At 44.5% G+C, this 16,213-nt stretch overlaps 1 protein-coding gene across 2 annotated transcripts in view; it reads left to right on the plus strand.

Moving 5' to 3' along the window:
• The window catches only part of LOC144693385 (formin-like), a 337,591-nt gene that overhangs the window by 35,106 nt on the left and 286,272 nt on the right, over window positions 1-16,213 (plus strand). Inside the window, exons 1-2 of one of the 2 annotated variants that reach the window (XM_078563249.1) lie at window positions 2,741-5,103; window positions 12,452-12,566. In XM_078563249.1, coding sequence (XP_078419375.1) covers window positions 3,694-5,103; window positions 12,452-12,566 — 1,525 coding nt within the window. In that variant the 5' untranslated portion in view covers window positions 2,741-3,693. Of the gene's footprint in view, window positions 1-2,740; window positions 5,104-12,451; window positions 12,567-16,213 lie in introns of those variants that run through there. The other variant, XM_078563248.1, reaches the window with a different exon arrangement.

Consider the following 16,213-nt stretch of genomic DNA (forward strand, 5'->3'; position numbering starts at 1 on the left):
GAGGGGGGCACCGACAGGCACTGATAATGTGTGAAGGAAGGGGCCACTGAGAGCCAGCCCCCTCCTCTTCCGATACCCCCCCCCCCCCTCACCCTTCCTCCTCCAAGCTAACAACCTGTGACCTCCATCCCACCCACCCTCATTCCCTTGGGCCCCTCACTGATCCTGGGCCTCTGGTGGGTGCATTACCAACAGCTATCACCATTCCCCAGTGGTGCCGCCTGCAATGGAGGGCTGCCAGCCTGTAATTGGTCAGCAGCTCCCAGGAAGGAGGATCTCTGTCCCTGGAATCTTTGATCCTGGGAAGGCCCATAGCTGTTAGGCACTTCATACAATGGGCTTTCCCTCTTAAAAGGCATTGCAGGGCTCTCATTCGCTGTCTAGCGAGACCCCCATCACCTTGATTAAATTCCGCCATGGAGTTAGGAATAGACCATGGTGAAGGTGAGGGAGGGACAGACAGACATTGGAAGCCTAGTTCATGACCTTTTCCAATACAGGCTGGAGCAGAAAGCGGCACTGATGCATTCGTTGATGTACCTGGAAAAAAAGTTGAGATGGGACCTGAATATGACTGAAGCAAAGGATGTTCCACATATCCCATGACAAGGCAGCCTGCCTAGGGCCCATAAGGGTTGCCGTAGAACACGTTTTATTTGGAGGAAGTGAGTAGAATCCAAGAAGTTGTTCAGTGTAAGAACATGTTTAGACAGGTGGAGGAGAATGTGGTGGACGGAGCCTGGTTGACCCTCTGTTCAGGAAGATGTGGAGACTATCCTTTTAGACAATGGGAGTGTAAAGAGAATGGATGTCCATGGCCCACTTTATTTTGCCTTACACAGTGGCTTTGAAATTAGGCCATGTGAATCTTACTGTTCAACTTAAAAATTATTTTGTCTTCATACTCTCGAGCATTGTCTGTATGTCATTACTAGCACACTGTAATTTTAGCTTTTGATGTCTCTGAAACCAAGATTGTACAGTTTAGTACTTGCCTTTTTTTTCATTTTAACTATTAATATTTGGGAAAGTACTTCCAGATCCTAAACCTCACCGGAAGTGAAATATCAGAGTTACCTAAATACTAGTTTCTATCAGGCAGTGCACCAGATAACAACTATTATTCTGATTGGTCAAGAACATAGAGTATAAATTCCAGCCCAACCCAGCCTCCCAGATTGTCCAGAAGTCTCTGATTGATCTCCAAGGTGTCTCTGGTGGCAACCTGGGAGAAAAGTACTTGGTGTGTGTTCTGAAGAAGAGTCATATTAGATTTGGAACATTAACTCTGGTTCTCTCTCCACAGATGTTGCCAGACCTGTTGAATTTTTCCAGCATTTTCTGTTTCCATTTTAGTTCCGACATGACTCTGTCTCCTCTGCTCCCACCTTTCCCCCACACCACCACTCCAGACTGAGGTGTGCCCAAGGTATGGAAATGTTCTCTCTGGTTATCACATAGCATAGGCCAAAGCTGCTCCTCTGTTGATACCATGGGGCATCATTCTTCCCCAAAAGCCTCAAATCCTAGAGTTGATCCCTGCATCCGTGTGTGTGCGCATGCGTGTGTGTGCACACGTGTGTGTGAGCATGCGGGCATATTTGTGCACATATGCGTGTGTGCACGTGTTGTGCACACATGTGCATGTAATTCTCAACTCTTGGTCCTTTTGGTTCCATGATAATCACAATTTAAGAAGATAAAGAGGCTTTTTCTTTTGAAGGGTAGGAGTCTTCAGTGGATGGTTTAAAGCACTCAGCTCAAAACCTCAAGAAATTCCAGTCAAAGCTTGCACTTAGAGATTGGCTGTGGCTCTCAGCACTGTCCAGTTGGCTATTGCTGTGCCCATAAAATAAGCACAACGGTTTTAAATTTAGGCCCCACAGTCTCTGAAAGATCAGTTAAAGAGCTGTCAGTTGCTTTTTAGTCAGTTTGTGCAAAACTAAACCCTAATAGCTGTGGAAAACGTTGTATTGATCAAGAGGTGGGTTAATAGGTGTGTAGGTAACTGAGTGCAGGTAAGTGATAAGACTGATTATCCAGCAGGAAGTTTGAACCAACAAAAAACGTACCAGCGGAAACATCGGAAGACATGCCATTGGAAAGCATTGCCCTGAATCAAATCCTATACACAACTTTGCCCAAAGCCATATGTTTTTTAAAATTTAAGGAGGTTTTTTTTTTGTTGTTACTGTTGTTTTGTAGTATGACTTATTAACTTAAAAGTTGACAGATGTTGACCCTCCATCAAAGCTCAATAACTATTTACAGAGTCAGGAACTGCCCAAACTTCAAACAAAAACCATCCCACTCTTACTCAGCACGGAGAAAATTAAATATTTGTGAATTTTTAGCCGCACATTTACTTATTCCATGAACTTCATTGTCTCTTTTTTTTTTAAACGGACAATGCTCACCCATTTCTTATCTTATGGCCTCTTTATTATTACGATGTAACATCTAGTTACACTTTAACTAAGATTCATTCTGACTTTATAAGCAAGGCAGTCACCCTATTTATCGTCCATCTGCTCACGGAATTCTAGCTGAAATTAGTAGGTGGTTTCCTTTGAAAGAGGAAAATATAAGTTGCTGCGCTTAGTGCTCCTTCAAGCTGTAGTATGTAGCACACTGATCACACAGCAGACTCTTCAGTGGCACGGTTATGCACACTGTCTGTGAACTCGCTACTCACATGGCTGACATTGGGTGGGGTGTTTGATAAGTACCTGGCCGGACTGCGGAAGTAGCTGAGGGAGTTAGAAGAGAGAAATATGAAACCAGTGCTGTGGGTTTTGCAGTAAAGCCGGAAACTGGCACTCCAGCTGAAAACTGGAGCTGGATGGAGGGGGGTGGAGAGGTTAATTTTACACTCTCTCTCTCTCTCTCTCGCTCGAACACCGGATTTTCAACTGCCATTTACTGCATGAAGAATCATCCAGTCTTTTCAGGCCTGCCGTTCCACACCTTCAGTGCAACATAAACGCTCTGGCTGATTTGAGTGCTGGGAGAAGCCTGTTTAATCTCGGCCCGCTGGAAGTCCTGGTTTTTTTTGGAATGCCTGTGAAGAAAGTCAGGGGACTGGAGCGAGCACAGGAAGGATGTTTTCAGAAGTTTATTCCTGTTCTGGCATTGGAGCCTAGCATCCCTTGACTTGGATTCTGATAGTTTTTGAGGTTTGCTTTGAAAGCTTGGGCCTTCTCATAGTCATCGCACTGAATGTTTCTTCAGAGATTTTTCTTTCAACTTTGGGAGAAGGGGACTTTTATTTATATTACACATCAGGATAACGACCTTAAGTGGTCCTCCTTTGACAGACCTTTGAGGTAGAAGTAAGGTGAACCAAATCCACGGTGGTTCTGTTGTTTAACGAAGAACGTGACATGGCAACCTTTATCAGCTTTCAGTCTATAGGCACCGGCAAACGGTTGTATTAGTCTGCTCCGCAGGTGTTTAAAGAGACTGCTTCCAATAAGTGCCCGGTGGTTTTACGCTTTGGTTCTGAGAACCTAACGAGTGGTCGGCAGGTGGGGGATGGGTGAAGGTGAACATTCGCTGCAGAAATAGATTTGGCAATTTATTGTCCAAATTATAAAACTGATAATCTGTCAGCGGCTGATACAAATGATGGCCTAAATTTCCATAACCAAGCAAACATTTTCAGAGAGGGGAGTCAATATAAATAGTAGCAGGATGACAGAAAATGCAAATAATGGTGACGGTGCTGAAATGGGACACACGGGGAATTCAGCAACACCTTCCACAGAAGGTGCTTCTTCATTGTTTTCCTCATTTTCTATGAAGATGCCATTTCTCGCTCGCCGTAGTGGGATTAAGCCTGCCTCAGAAACAGCAAAGCAGAACAACGACCAGGGAGGCGCATGGTTGACTTTCTTTCGTTCTTTAGATCCCGACAAGATGTCCGACGACAACAAGGAGAAGGATGTTGGAACTGCCTCCGACAAGCCAATTGGTGAGGCAAAGGAGGAAGCGGGGAAAGTTGACGAGAAAGTGGTGCACGGACAGTTCCTCGATGACCAAGTCCAGATTGAAAACAATGAAAAGGGAAATGAAGAGCCCGGCGTTCCCGAGGAAACCCTCACTCCCGCAGATCTGTTAGAGAAAGGCCTTGCTGAAGGTCCGGTACATGTCATTCTTGTCCAGACAACAAGTGACACTGAGTCAGAGGATGAAGCTGGACCAGAAGAAAAATGTATCACTGAAACTGAAGTTCCATTGTCCGTCGGTGAAAACTCAAAGCACATCCCAGAACAAAATCTGCCAACGGATAATGAGTTTACGTCAAGTCAGCAATGGGACAACATTGTTGTATCTGAAGCTGAAGAGACAAAGACGCTCTCTGAACTCAGATTGCCGAAAGAGAATTTAATCTCACAGATGGAATCCAATAAAGATCTAACAGAAACCTCTGAGAGAAGCAATGAAGTTGAAGAAAATTCATTAGGAGAGTTAAGTTACATACCATCGCTACCCATGCCAACTGCTAGCTCTAACAACGTTCCCAGCCGAGAAATTCCACCATCACAGACTGAGAGGACATTTCAAATGCCTCCCCTCTTCAGTGGATTACGGTTATTGAAGAAAGGTGCTGTAGGTGAGGACAGGGAGACTGTGGCAGAGATCAAACAGAAGGATACTGATTTAGCGATGTTAAAACTGACCAAACCAGGCCAAAAATCAGCAGCGAAACTCTTAACGGAATCTTCGCCGAAGAGGAAAGATGATCAAAAACCACCAGAGCTGAAGAAAAATTCCGGGCTTTTGGATCAGCTCAGCCAGCTAATCTTCGATGCTCCCAAAACCGAGGATAGAATGGTCACTTCCGCTGAGGATCAGCAACCAGAACACGCCGACGAACCGTCACCCCCAGAACAACCAGCCATGGAAAGGCCTGTGGCTGCTACCCCTGAGACCGCTTTGGACAGTTTCAAATCATTATTTATGGCCAAACCCGTGAAAAGGGACGGAACTGAATTAGGAGAGCTGGAAAAATTGAAAAGGAGAAAAAAGCAAGAAAAGGAGTCGCTCAAAGCAATTTTTGAAAGGTCTTTCATGAAGCAGCCCCCTGAGCAGAAACACCAGGTAGCATCTGCAGAAGTAAAATCCATAGGTTGCAAACGTTTTATTTTTGGAAGTCAATGTAAAGTATGTGTGAATATTTGAAACTGGGTGACAATCATCGCCGATTAATTTAAATTCTTGGTTGTTCTGAAGGAAAGGTTTGCATTTATATAGCATCTTTCAGGATGTCCCAAATGACTTCACAGCCAATGAAGTGCCTTCAAACGGTTGTCATGGTTGTAACATAGGAAATGCAGCAGCCAACAAGGGGTGGAATCTTACGCTGTGACAGGGCCATAAGATCCCGCCCCCTGGCGCGCAGTAAGACGCAATAACCCGATAACCTGTTTTTGTGATGTTGATTGAGGGATAAATAATAGCCAGGAAACCCCAAGGAAGCCCTTTCTTCTTCAGCATAATGCCCTGGTATTGTTCCCTATACCTGGGAACAAACTGGGTCTCATTGGAAACACAGCACCCCTATCGGTGCAGAATTCCCTCAGCGGAGTGTCGGCCCAGGTTAGATTTTTGTGCTCAAATATCTAGAGTGGGATTTAAACTCGGGCGAGAGTGACACCCACTCTTGTGAATGTTCGTTAAAAGTTTGCAAAGCAAAATGAACAGTTTGTTAGTCAATTGGTATATTCTGGAAACAATTTTGTAAAAAAAAAATTTCAAAGCTCCCGTTATAGTTTCTGATACAGATGTGTTGATATACAGGCTACACCTGCCCCTCTGTTCAGGGACGTTACACCACCTGGGCAGAATTTTCTCTTTGGCGTGGTGGGGGGTGGTGGGGGGTGGGGGGCGGTGGCGGGGGGGCAGGGGGGGGCAGGTGAGGTGGGGTGGGGGTGGTAGGGAGGGGATGGGCCCCGCACGCTGACGTGTAAAATAACGCACGGTGATGTTGGGCGTGCGTCCCGATGTCACCGTGCATCATTCAGGTCTCTCGCTCGGCGGGCGTGTGCCAGAGGCAGCTGTGCGCCCGCCGAACTGTCAAGGGCCTGTTAAGGCCATTAAAAAAGCAATTAAACTAATTCTCAACGCTGCCCGTCCAACCTTAAGGTTGGCGGGGGGGCAGGCGAAGAGCCCAGGCGGCCTTCGCGTTTTTCATGAAACCTCATCCACGGGCGGGGTGAGGTTTCATGAAGGGTTTTATTAAATTAATAAATCAATTTTGCTCATTTTATAAACGTGTCCCAGCTCATGTGATATTGTCACATGAGGGGACATGTGTAAATGATTTTTAACTTTCTTTATTTTAAACTTTCAATTTGAACCTAATCTCCCTGAGGCACGGAGTTGACTCGGAGTTTGCTGCACTCTTTTGCGCACATGTGCGGAAGAGCGCAGGCCCCGACTCTCCCTCCTCCCTCCCCCCCGCCCACACAGGTAGCGCTGAGTGCTACAGGCCATGCATCACGCTGGTTGGGCCTTAATTGGCCTGCCCACTTAAAATGGCGGCACGCAGCCAATCATGGGCGGCGATCAGCCTCGCACACACCCTCTCCCCAGAAGATTCTGCCCCCTGAATATTTGTGTTCCAGAAACATGGGGCAGAATTTATCCTATGGTGGGTTTCTAGCCCTGCCACCGGAGAAGTCAGTGGGGAACGCATTCCTGAAAATCAGCCAGCCCTACAGCCAGTGGTCGGAGGCCAGTAGCTCTGTACTCCCAGCAGCGCCACCAGGTGTGATGGCCATCGCTGGAACTACAAGCAGCTCTCAGAGTCAAAGTGCTGGAGCCCAGTCCAGGGTCTCACGGTAGGGAGGGGAGCCCCGAGGGAGTTGGGGAGATGGTGGTGGGGGTTGTGATTTATAGGCAGCCAGGGAGGAAGCACCCGGGGACAAGACCCTGATGGATGGGGGTGGCATCTTATCTTGATAGGAGGCCTGTAACGGAAGTATGCTGCCTCTCCCTCCCAAGGCCCAAGGAAGCTCATCTGCCGGGCATCCCTCTCATGCCTGAAACCCTCCCACTGGTCTCGGAACCGAGGCTGGGGCAGGCTCCATAATTGTCCACAAGGGCCTCAGTTGGGGTGAGGGTGGACAGGCTGTCCTCGGCCTTGCCAGCTGCCAGTAAAATTGTGGTAGGTCAGTGCCGGGAGGGTGGGCATCAGGGAGGCCACCCGGGGAATTTTCTGGGGCCCCTGACTTCAAATCTGCCAGCAGGGGACTGTACAATTCTGCCCAGGACGCCATTTAGGTAGCAAATATTCAGGACCTACAAAGTAAAATTAACATCCAAAAATCTTTTCAACTGCCTATTTCTGTTGAAAATAATAGAACCGGGTTTTTGCAGTCACAGTCACCCGAATATTGACTCACCTGACTTTTTTAAATTAGCGGAACTAAGAGTTCTGCAGTTCATGATTAGTGACTATTAACTATTTGCAGCAATGTGACATGATGACCATGGTTTGTGATGGATATTGTATTTTCCATCTTTTCAATTTGAAGCAATGGTGTAGCCAGCAGTGGAAAACTAGCTGTTGAAGCACAAGTTTATGTTCCAACAGCTAATTGGCTGACTACCCTAAGAAATTTGGCTGTAAAACTAATGTGTTGCATCCATTGATCCCTCTCCTCCTGCAGCACTGGTTGCTGACACTGCTGCTTCAACTTTACCCTGGGCTAGCCTCCTAGGGCTTTCCATCTGTAGGGCAAAGTCTAATCTTGGAATGAAGGCTCAATGGAGATGTAACAGGAGCCGTTGACAAGAGTGTATCAGGAGATTAAAGTGCTCTGGGCACTGGGAGATTGGTGGAGATTATTTTGCGTCTGAGCGTGGAGGAGATGGAGTGGGAAAGAGCTGTGAGCTGGGGATAGGGGGTTGGAATACAAAAATATCTGAGGTTGCTTTTGGAGAAATAAGTTTGAGCATGGATAAATCCACTTGCCACTTATTTTCCTTTAGATTTTTATTGGATAATGTCTTTGGGGAAGTTTATTGGGGTGATTTCGACTTTGTTTTTAAGGATTCAGAGAGAATATCCTAATATGTTGTGGACAAGATTCATTAGCATGACCATTCCGTAAGGGAGATGGAGGGGGGGCTTTGTAGAGCAAGATTTTGATCTGTTCTGGAGCTCTTGTTAGACTTTAGGCCTGTGACAATCTCTTTACTTCTGTAGTGGTTATCCATCATGATACAGCAAAGGGGATTGGGGTAGTGGGGGGGGTGCGGGTAGTTGTCTAGGAGTTGTTATATTTCTCATGTATTCTATACCTTAATAGGTAGTATCCTAGTACCTGACAAACTCATTTTTAAAATTTCAGTGGAGTTACTGTCAGTTTAGCTGTCAAATTTTAGGATTGATTGAGCACTTGTACTCTTTATCTAAATAATCACTTGGTAGTACAGAACTTGAGTATTGCATAAAAAAGAGACATGCTGTCAAAGCTTGCACTCATCAGGACAGATTCATAACAATACCAACAGTAAAGGGAACAGCAATTTATACTGCATGAGAAGAGAGTGCTGGTTGGTTGACAAGTGGGTTCTGATTGATAGATGCATTGCCACGGAGAATGCACCAGGGAACAGTTCACTGCCAAGCTTTTGTTCAAATTCAAAGCAGGCAGGTTGACTCTGATTGGCTAAGGCATTGTCATGGGGAATGAACCAAGTTTCCACAGGGTACATACCAGAGGTTTTCTCCGTTTGTTCTGTGATGCCTAATCGCATGACATATATTCAGTTTGCAAATGTTGTTGCATTTAAACTTTTATAAAAGTTGGGTCCCCTGTAGTTGACTGTCTTTGCTCACAGCTTCTTGCTTAATGCTGTACTTAAATGGGCTTCTAGCCAGCCATGGCCGTGCAGGTTTACTTTAATCCCAGAATTCCTGTCTTCCTTCAATTTTCCATAATCTGGCCCTGTCAAGTTTGACTCCATGTCCGCCGGCACCAATAAGAACCAATGTCGGAACAAAAGAACGAAAGGGCACCTGTCCAAGTTCACCTTTTAACTAAACAGGTTCAGCCAGTCCCTTGCTAGTGTAGAATGTGGGTATTGCTGAAATGAGAGAACTTTGCCAAAACTTTCCATCTTGTACTCATCAGGATAAACGCAGGAATGCAAAATTTCAAACAATTTATAGCCCACAAGAAACAGGTAAGTCGACCCTGGCCAAGGGATTGCCGCACAAAATAGTTCCCTGTTGCTTTCTCCATGGCAGTGCCTCAACCAATCAAAGTCAACTTGTTAGCAGTCAGCACCCTTTTCGCCTGCAGTATAAATTGTTGTGATGGTTTGGAATTTGGCATTCTTGTATCTGTGTCGAGGAGTGTAAGATGAAAAACTTCAGCAGCATGACTCTCTTTTCAGCAATAAACAGACTCCATTATGTCCCAGGGCTCCCTCTGGTAGGCCTGTCCTAACTGCATCCAAACAGGGAGTGCCTGCTGTATAATTTCCCTTTTGGTGAGGGTTGGGGGCACATACAGCCAAGCCCAGACCTCAAAAATGAGATGGGAATTGTTATCGTTTGCAAGTACAGTACTTTTTGAGTAATAAAACTGGCACAAAGCATACCAATTTACCAGCGGTTCAGCCAGTCTGCATAGACGTTGGTTCTACTGCTAAACTCATGGGGTTCATTTCACTGACCTTCTTTATTAACATTTCCACAGAGCCTTACTCCTGCTGAAAGAACACTTCCTGAAATTGGAATGTCAATGCCGGTCTAACTTAAATGAGAGTCGAGGACCAGTTAAGCTTTGGGGCTGCCTCTTCCTTTGCAGGGATTATCCCCTGTGCCCAGTTTGCACCAGGGGCCAGAGTTATATACAATTTCAACCTTTTATAAACCCAAAGATGTACCAATGCATTCTCGGTTTCAAGGCAGGGAATTTAAACGTGAAATTATTGGGTGTGACCATATTTCGGCTGCTACTTCAAGTCATATAACTGAATGTCAGCTTAAATTGCAATTTCGGGTGGGGCAGTTACCTTCACGGTGAAATCAGGTTAATCACCCTCCCCACCCACTTAATAATTTATTCAGTGTTTCCACGCAAAGCATTGAAGAAATAACTACGATTGCTCAGTCAGCACAAGTTCACGCCCGTAGACATCCTGCTCATTCATCTGTGCAAGAGCTCACTCTGGATCGCTTTGTGCTGCATCAGTGACACTGAAGAATGATGGGCTAAAAACAGCTGCTGCAACTTTCAAAGGTCCATTTCGCTTAGATCGAACGTAATGAGTAATGTTGCACATGAATCGCATATACTTAATTTTGACCTTTCCTACTCCCAGCACATTTTTCATTACTCCAAATGTACTAGGCTCTGTATTTATTACTTCTTCTGCGAGTGAAAAGCCTATAAATTCCTGGAGCTCCGCTTGCCATTGGCACTCCGGTTTGCCAACCTGCTGTGGGAATAATTTAAATTCCAGAGACAGGGTTGCTTGTACAAAAGCGGTTATTGGGGTGCCCACATTGTTTGTCTGTATTAGCATTCTTGAAAACTGAAAGAATAGGGGCCAATTTTGCTACAGCCAAATGCAAGAAGAAGCTTTTTGCACAGCAGGATCCCAGGGACAGGAATGAGATCAAATTGTTTGGTGCACCATGCTGCTTTTGCTGAAATAAAAACAGAAAATGCTAGTAAAACTCCAGCCGGTCTGGCAACATCTGTGGAGAGAGAAACCAAGCTAATGTTTCGAGTCTGCATGATCCTTCGCCAGAGTCTTTTTGCTGGTGTTGATAGGGGGATGAATGTTGACCAGGTTGCAGGGTAAACTCCCCTGCTGCTCAGGAAGTGCTGTGAGCTCTGCTACATTCACCTGGCCAGGCCAGGCCTCAGGTTAAGGTCTCACCTAGAGGACAGCATTTTGGAAAAAAAATGCAGCACTCCCTCGGTACTGCACTGAAGTGTCAGCCTAGATAACATGCCCGATTCCTGTTCCGGCTGAGGTAGGCTCATCGTCCGACCCCAAATAAGGAAGAAACAGTAAAACTTGGAAATGGTACTGGCACAGTACCCGTCACTTCCCAAGTTTTCCTGGTTTTTCCTTCTGGATCTGCCTTCGGGCAGGGAACTCATGATGATAATAATTCTTGTCATGACACCATTCTTATATGTTTGCACATTTTTAACCTGATTACTCAGCCCTTTTGAGCTTTTCGATGTAAGTAACACTGAAAATCAGCCTTTGGGCTTTGAATGTGTTTCATGACTAAGATATTACTATAAACAGGACTTGTGCACTAAATGGAAGACGATCGTTGGGTTATTGCTTATAAATGCAAGACCTTCAAGTGTTAGGGTCTATGGCAACTTTACAGGCTGTGGGAGATGTCTTTTTTGCCCGTGATGGATTGTTTATTGGACTCTTTCTGCTCATATCACAAACCGGGTTAAAGAAGGGAGGTACTGCGAACTGAGTTTTCAAATTGCAGAAAACGTACATGTGTAACTCCGAAAAGCCGATGGAGACCATCCAACATCATTCAGATGGTTTTGGTGAAGATCAATGCATCGAGCCAACTCATTTAACTCAAACATTCCGTAACAAACAGCTCTTTAGCCAAGCTTTTATAATTGCTGTATTACTTGCGGCCAGCTGTAGTCTGCTGACCATTCGAAAGCTATTACAGATCAGTGCTACCCCACGAGCTCTGTTAATGAAAAGCAAGCTGAGGAGTATTGGAAATGTGCTTAAAGTCTTGATTCAGTGTCAAGAGTTAACACTGGGATTGTTTTTATTTTTTTTGTTCTGATTCCAAGGAGCGAAGCCTGTTTTTACTTCTTGTGTTCCACACTGTTTATCTATTTCCAAGTTGAATTATATAGTAATTTATAGGCTGGAGTATTGCCTGTTGGAGTATTATTCTTTCACTTACTGAGCACAAGGCAATCATGTGGTGTAGTGACGAGGCTTCACTTTTGAACCCTGGGTCTTGTTATATTTACCTTGTTACCTGGGCAGGTATAAGTTTACTTACAAGAGCGATCAATATTGCTGGTATCAATATCTAGTATGAAAACACCCAAAATGTGATGCAGATATAATTAAGAGTAACAGTAACTGGCAGTAACCTGCTTTGCCATTTTTCTCTGGGTGCAAGCAACCCAGAGAGACAACAGAAGTGTGTTGAATTGTAGTAGTTTACAGAACTGTGAGTCCGCCTCTCTGTGTGTCTTATAACCAAAAACCTGGTGCATTAAGGAAACTTGTATATACAATAAAATTGGAAAGGGTGAAAATGGGAGATAGATATCCAACAATGAGAGCCTTCTAGATTTAACCCATTGACATACAACAAAAGCTTCTATATTGAGTCCATTATTAACAAGGCTAAGGTCTACATGCATTCTCAGATGTTAGTTTTATTAATGTTCCATTTCTTTAATCGCAGGATTTATCTCCATCAGAATCTGAAGACAGAACTCCTGGACGACTCCAAGCCATATGGCCACCTCCCAAGTCAAAAGACGAGGAAGAAAAAGTGGGCTTGAAGTATACAGAAGCAGGTAAGAACCAAAATAGCCGTTGATCAGCTCTTTGTGCCTTATAAGAAAAGAAATGTAAAATTCAGTGAAGTCTTTGTTTTACATTCTGGGAATGATTTGTATGATTTTGAATCATTGTGACATATCTGTAAAATGTGACATGCCTGTAGAACTTAAGTGCACCCTTTCGTGTTGCACTAGCAAGCATTGCCTTAGTGCTATTAGCAGCCAAAGGTTGGATCTGAAAGGTATAGTATGTAGAAGGTGAACTGAACTTTTGCGAACAGAAACATGGAGCTCATCTAGTAAAATCATCCAGAGTATAGTTTCTAAATTATATCATGTGAAAAGTTAACCTGGTGGTAAAGGTGACTTTTTTTTCTGTTTTTTAATCATTAGCCACTCGGGTAGATAGAGAAATTCCTTTTGAATGATTTTGCGCAGCCTAATTTTCAGGTTGAAAACGAAGCATTGATCACGTTGGCAAAATCTGTCAATTGTTATTAAATTTGTTACATGAGTGCAGTATCCATTACTCTTGTTGGTGATACCATAAGAAAACTATCTGCTCACTAGATTCAATAAATTGCTCAAAATACTTTGTGAATTTCTTCTCAACTTCCAATTTTCCTCAGTAGCTGTAATGTCTAATACCCAAGATAATTGTTTAAGCATAAAATTAATAAAATCAAGAAATTACATGTTAAATAATTAGAAGATTGGGGTGTGGTTTGGTGATCCCAAGGCAAAAAGTTGTGCCCATCTGCAACATTTTTTCCTTGAATTTCCACTCAAACTCATTTGTATATTGCTGAATGCAAACTCTGCCCTGAGCCAGTAGGGGAGGTGGTGGCAGAGTGGCATTGTCACTGGGCTAGTATTTCAGAGACTTGGGGCAATGGTCCAGGGACCTAGGTTCAAATCCCACCACGGCAGATGGTGAAATTTGAATTAAAAGTCTGATGATGACCACAAAACCATTGCTGATCCTTCCCTTTAGGGAAGGAAACCTGCCATCTTTACCTGGTCTGACTCCAGGAACCCACAGCAATGTGGTTGACTCTTCAATGCCCTCTGAATAAGGGCAATTAGGAATGGGCATTAAATGCCGGCCTAGCCTGTGATGCTCACATCCCATGAAAAAAATACAAATGGGCAGCATAATTTTAGAAATGAATTTCGCTTTCAAAGATGTTCCTTGATATATTTAACAGTGGTAGTGTGGTACAGTTTGAAAATTAGTTATCCCAAAAAAATAAGCATTTTAAATCGGGGTCAATCCAGCACCTGTGAATAACCTGATTTTAAATGACTGAAAATGTCTTTTAAAAAATATAAAGAACTATTTTCTAATCAGATTTGGATACTGAGATCCTTCACTGCCACTAGGTCAAAATCGTGGAACTCCCTCCCGAACAGCACTGTGGGTGTACCTACACCACAGGGGCTGCAGTGGTTCAGGAAGGCAGCTCACCACCACCTTCTCAAGAGTAATTAAGGATGGGTAATAAATGCTGGCCCAGCCAGCGACGCCCACATCCCGTGAACGAATGTATATAAAAAAAAAACCTAAATAGTCCTTTAGCAAATTTAGTAACCTGGGAACTGTAAATAGTTAAAGACTACCAATAAGGTGTTCACTTTTAAACATACAACCCTGTAGAATCTCATCAATGAGCCACCATCCCATCACAGCGGAATGAACACTTACCATGACAACACCTCCCCAAAAAAGCCCACTCTGATGGTGGAAGGTTAACTGCCCTAGATCTGGGCAGTGAAACTGGTCCCCGCTGAATGTGGGGACGTGGTGTCCAAATGGAAAATCCGGTCTTATAAATGGTCTTGAGAGTTGTCTGGGAGCATGGGGGGCAGGTCTGCCATCCAATCTCCACCACCCCCCCCCCACCCCCCACTCCACCACTGCCAGCCTGCACAAAAGCAGCCTGGGCTGGGGTGAAGCAGGGGAGCTGACATGCCGTCCACTGGGGCTGTTTCAGTGCTTGCTCACCTCTGACCCTGGCCCAGCCAGGGGCCAAAAATAATCAAGCCCTTAGTCTCCGACTTAATGTGGAGAAACCATTCCCACATCTCAGCATTTATGCTACAACTGAATTGGTTTTGCTTTACAATAGTCCTGTAGTGTAAACACAGCCTAAATCTGGAGTCTGACTGTGGTGCAGGAACTGTCACAGCACCTCAGCACCTCCAGTGTTTTATAGAAAGACGATGTTTTTCCTTAGATTCTGGAACAGTCTCCAGGGATTGGAAAGTAGCAATCATAACACAGATAATTCAAAAAAAGAGCGAGAGAGAGAGACCAAGAACTGCAGGCTAGTTCGCCGACATCAGTGGAAGGGAAAATACTGGAACCTATTATTACGGACTTGGTCATGGGGCACTCAGAGAATCCTGATGTGACTTAGTAGGGTCAACATGAATTTATGAAAGGGAGATCATGACTGGGATTTTCTAGCCCTTGCTGTGGTGGGACTCACCGCGAGTGATGTGGCAGCCCAGCCAAACGTCAGCTGACCGGAAGATCAGGCGGTGGGCGGAGTCAGAAAATCCTGGCCCGTGTTTGACAAATCAGTTAGCTTTTTGAGGATGTAACTAGTATGATGGATCGGGGGAGACCAGTGGAATTAGTGCATTTGGATTTTCTAAAGGCGTTCGGTAAGATGCTGCAGGAAAGGTTTCTACACAAAATTAGGGCTCCTGCGATTCGGGTGGATGGAGGATGGGTTAACATGCCAAAGAAAGAGAGTGGGAATAAGTGGATCATTTCAAGTTGGCAGGTCCTAACTTGTAGGGTACCCCAAGGATCAGTGCTCGGGCCTCAGCTATTTACAATTTATATTAATTACTTAGGTGAGGGACTCAGTGTAATGCATCCAAGTTTTCTGATGATGCAAGTTTGTGTGGGAAGTAAGCTGCACGGAGGACGGAAAGAAGCTACTAAAAGGATTTAGACAAGTTTTAAGGAGTGGAGAGGAATGTGGCAGCTGAAGTATAATGTGGAGAAATGTGAAATTAAGCACTTTGGTGAGGAACAGAAAAACAGAATTAATATTTTTATCCTTATTGGAATAAGAGTAAAGAAGTCTTACTGTCATTATATTGGGCCTTGGTGAGACCACACCTGGAGCACTGTGCACAGCTTTGGTCTCCTTACCTAAGGAAGGATATACTTGTCTTAGAGGGAGTGCAACAAAGGTTCACTGGACTGATTCCTGGAATGAGGGGATTGTCCTCCGAGGAGAGATTGAGTAGCCTAGGCCTGCATTTCATAGAGTTTGGAAGAATGAAAAGTGATCCGACAAAATATTCCTAAGGGGCTTGACAGGGCAGATGCTGAAATGATATTTCCCCTGGGCGGGGAGTCTAGAACTAGGGGGACCAGTTTCAGAATAAGTAGCCAACCATTTTAGACCGAGTTGATAAGGAATCTCTTCCCTCAGAGTGTTGTCATGACTCAATGGGGATAGTGGCGCTGTAATATCCAGCCCCACTGCTCCCCGAGCCACAACAAATGTGAAAAAGTTTGGTCAAACCACCAGGTTGCCCCAATTCTACCTCACTATTTAATTTAGGTTAACAGAGTATGAGCACCAGGTTTGTAAACTTAATAAGTAAATAACTGCTATTGAACAAACTATCGTTAACCA

Source organism: Cetorhinus maximus, chromosome 18, assembly GCF_964194155.1.
Source record: "Cetorhinus maximus chromosome 18, sCetMax3.hap1.1, whole genome shotgun sequence".
In the NCBI taxonomy this organism is placed as follows: Eukaryota; Metazoa; Chordata; class Chondrichthyes; order Lamniformes; family Cetorhinidae; genus Cetorhinus; species Cetorhinus maximus.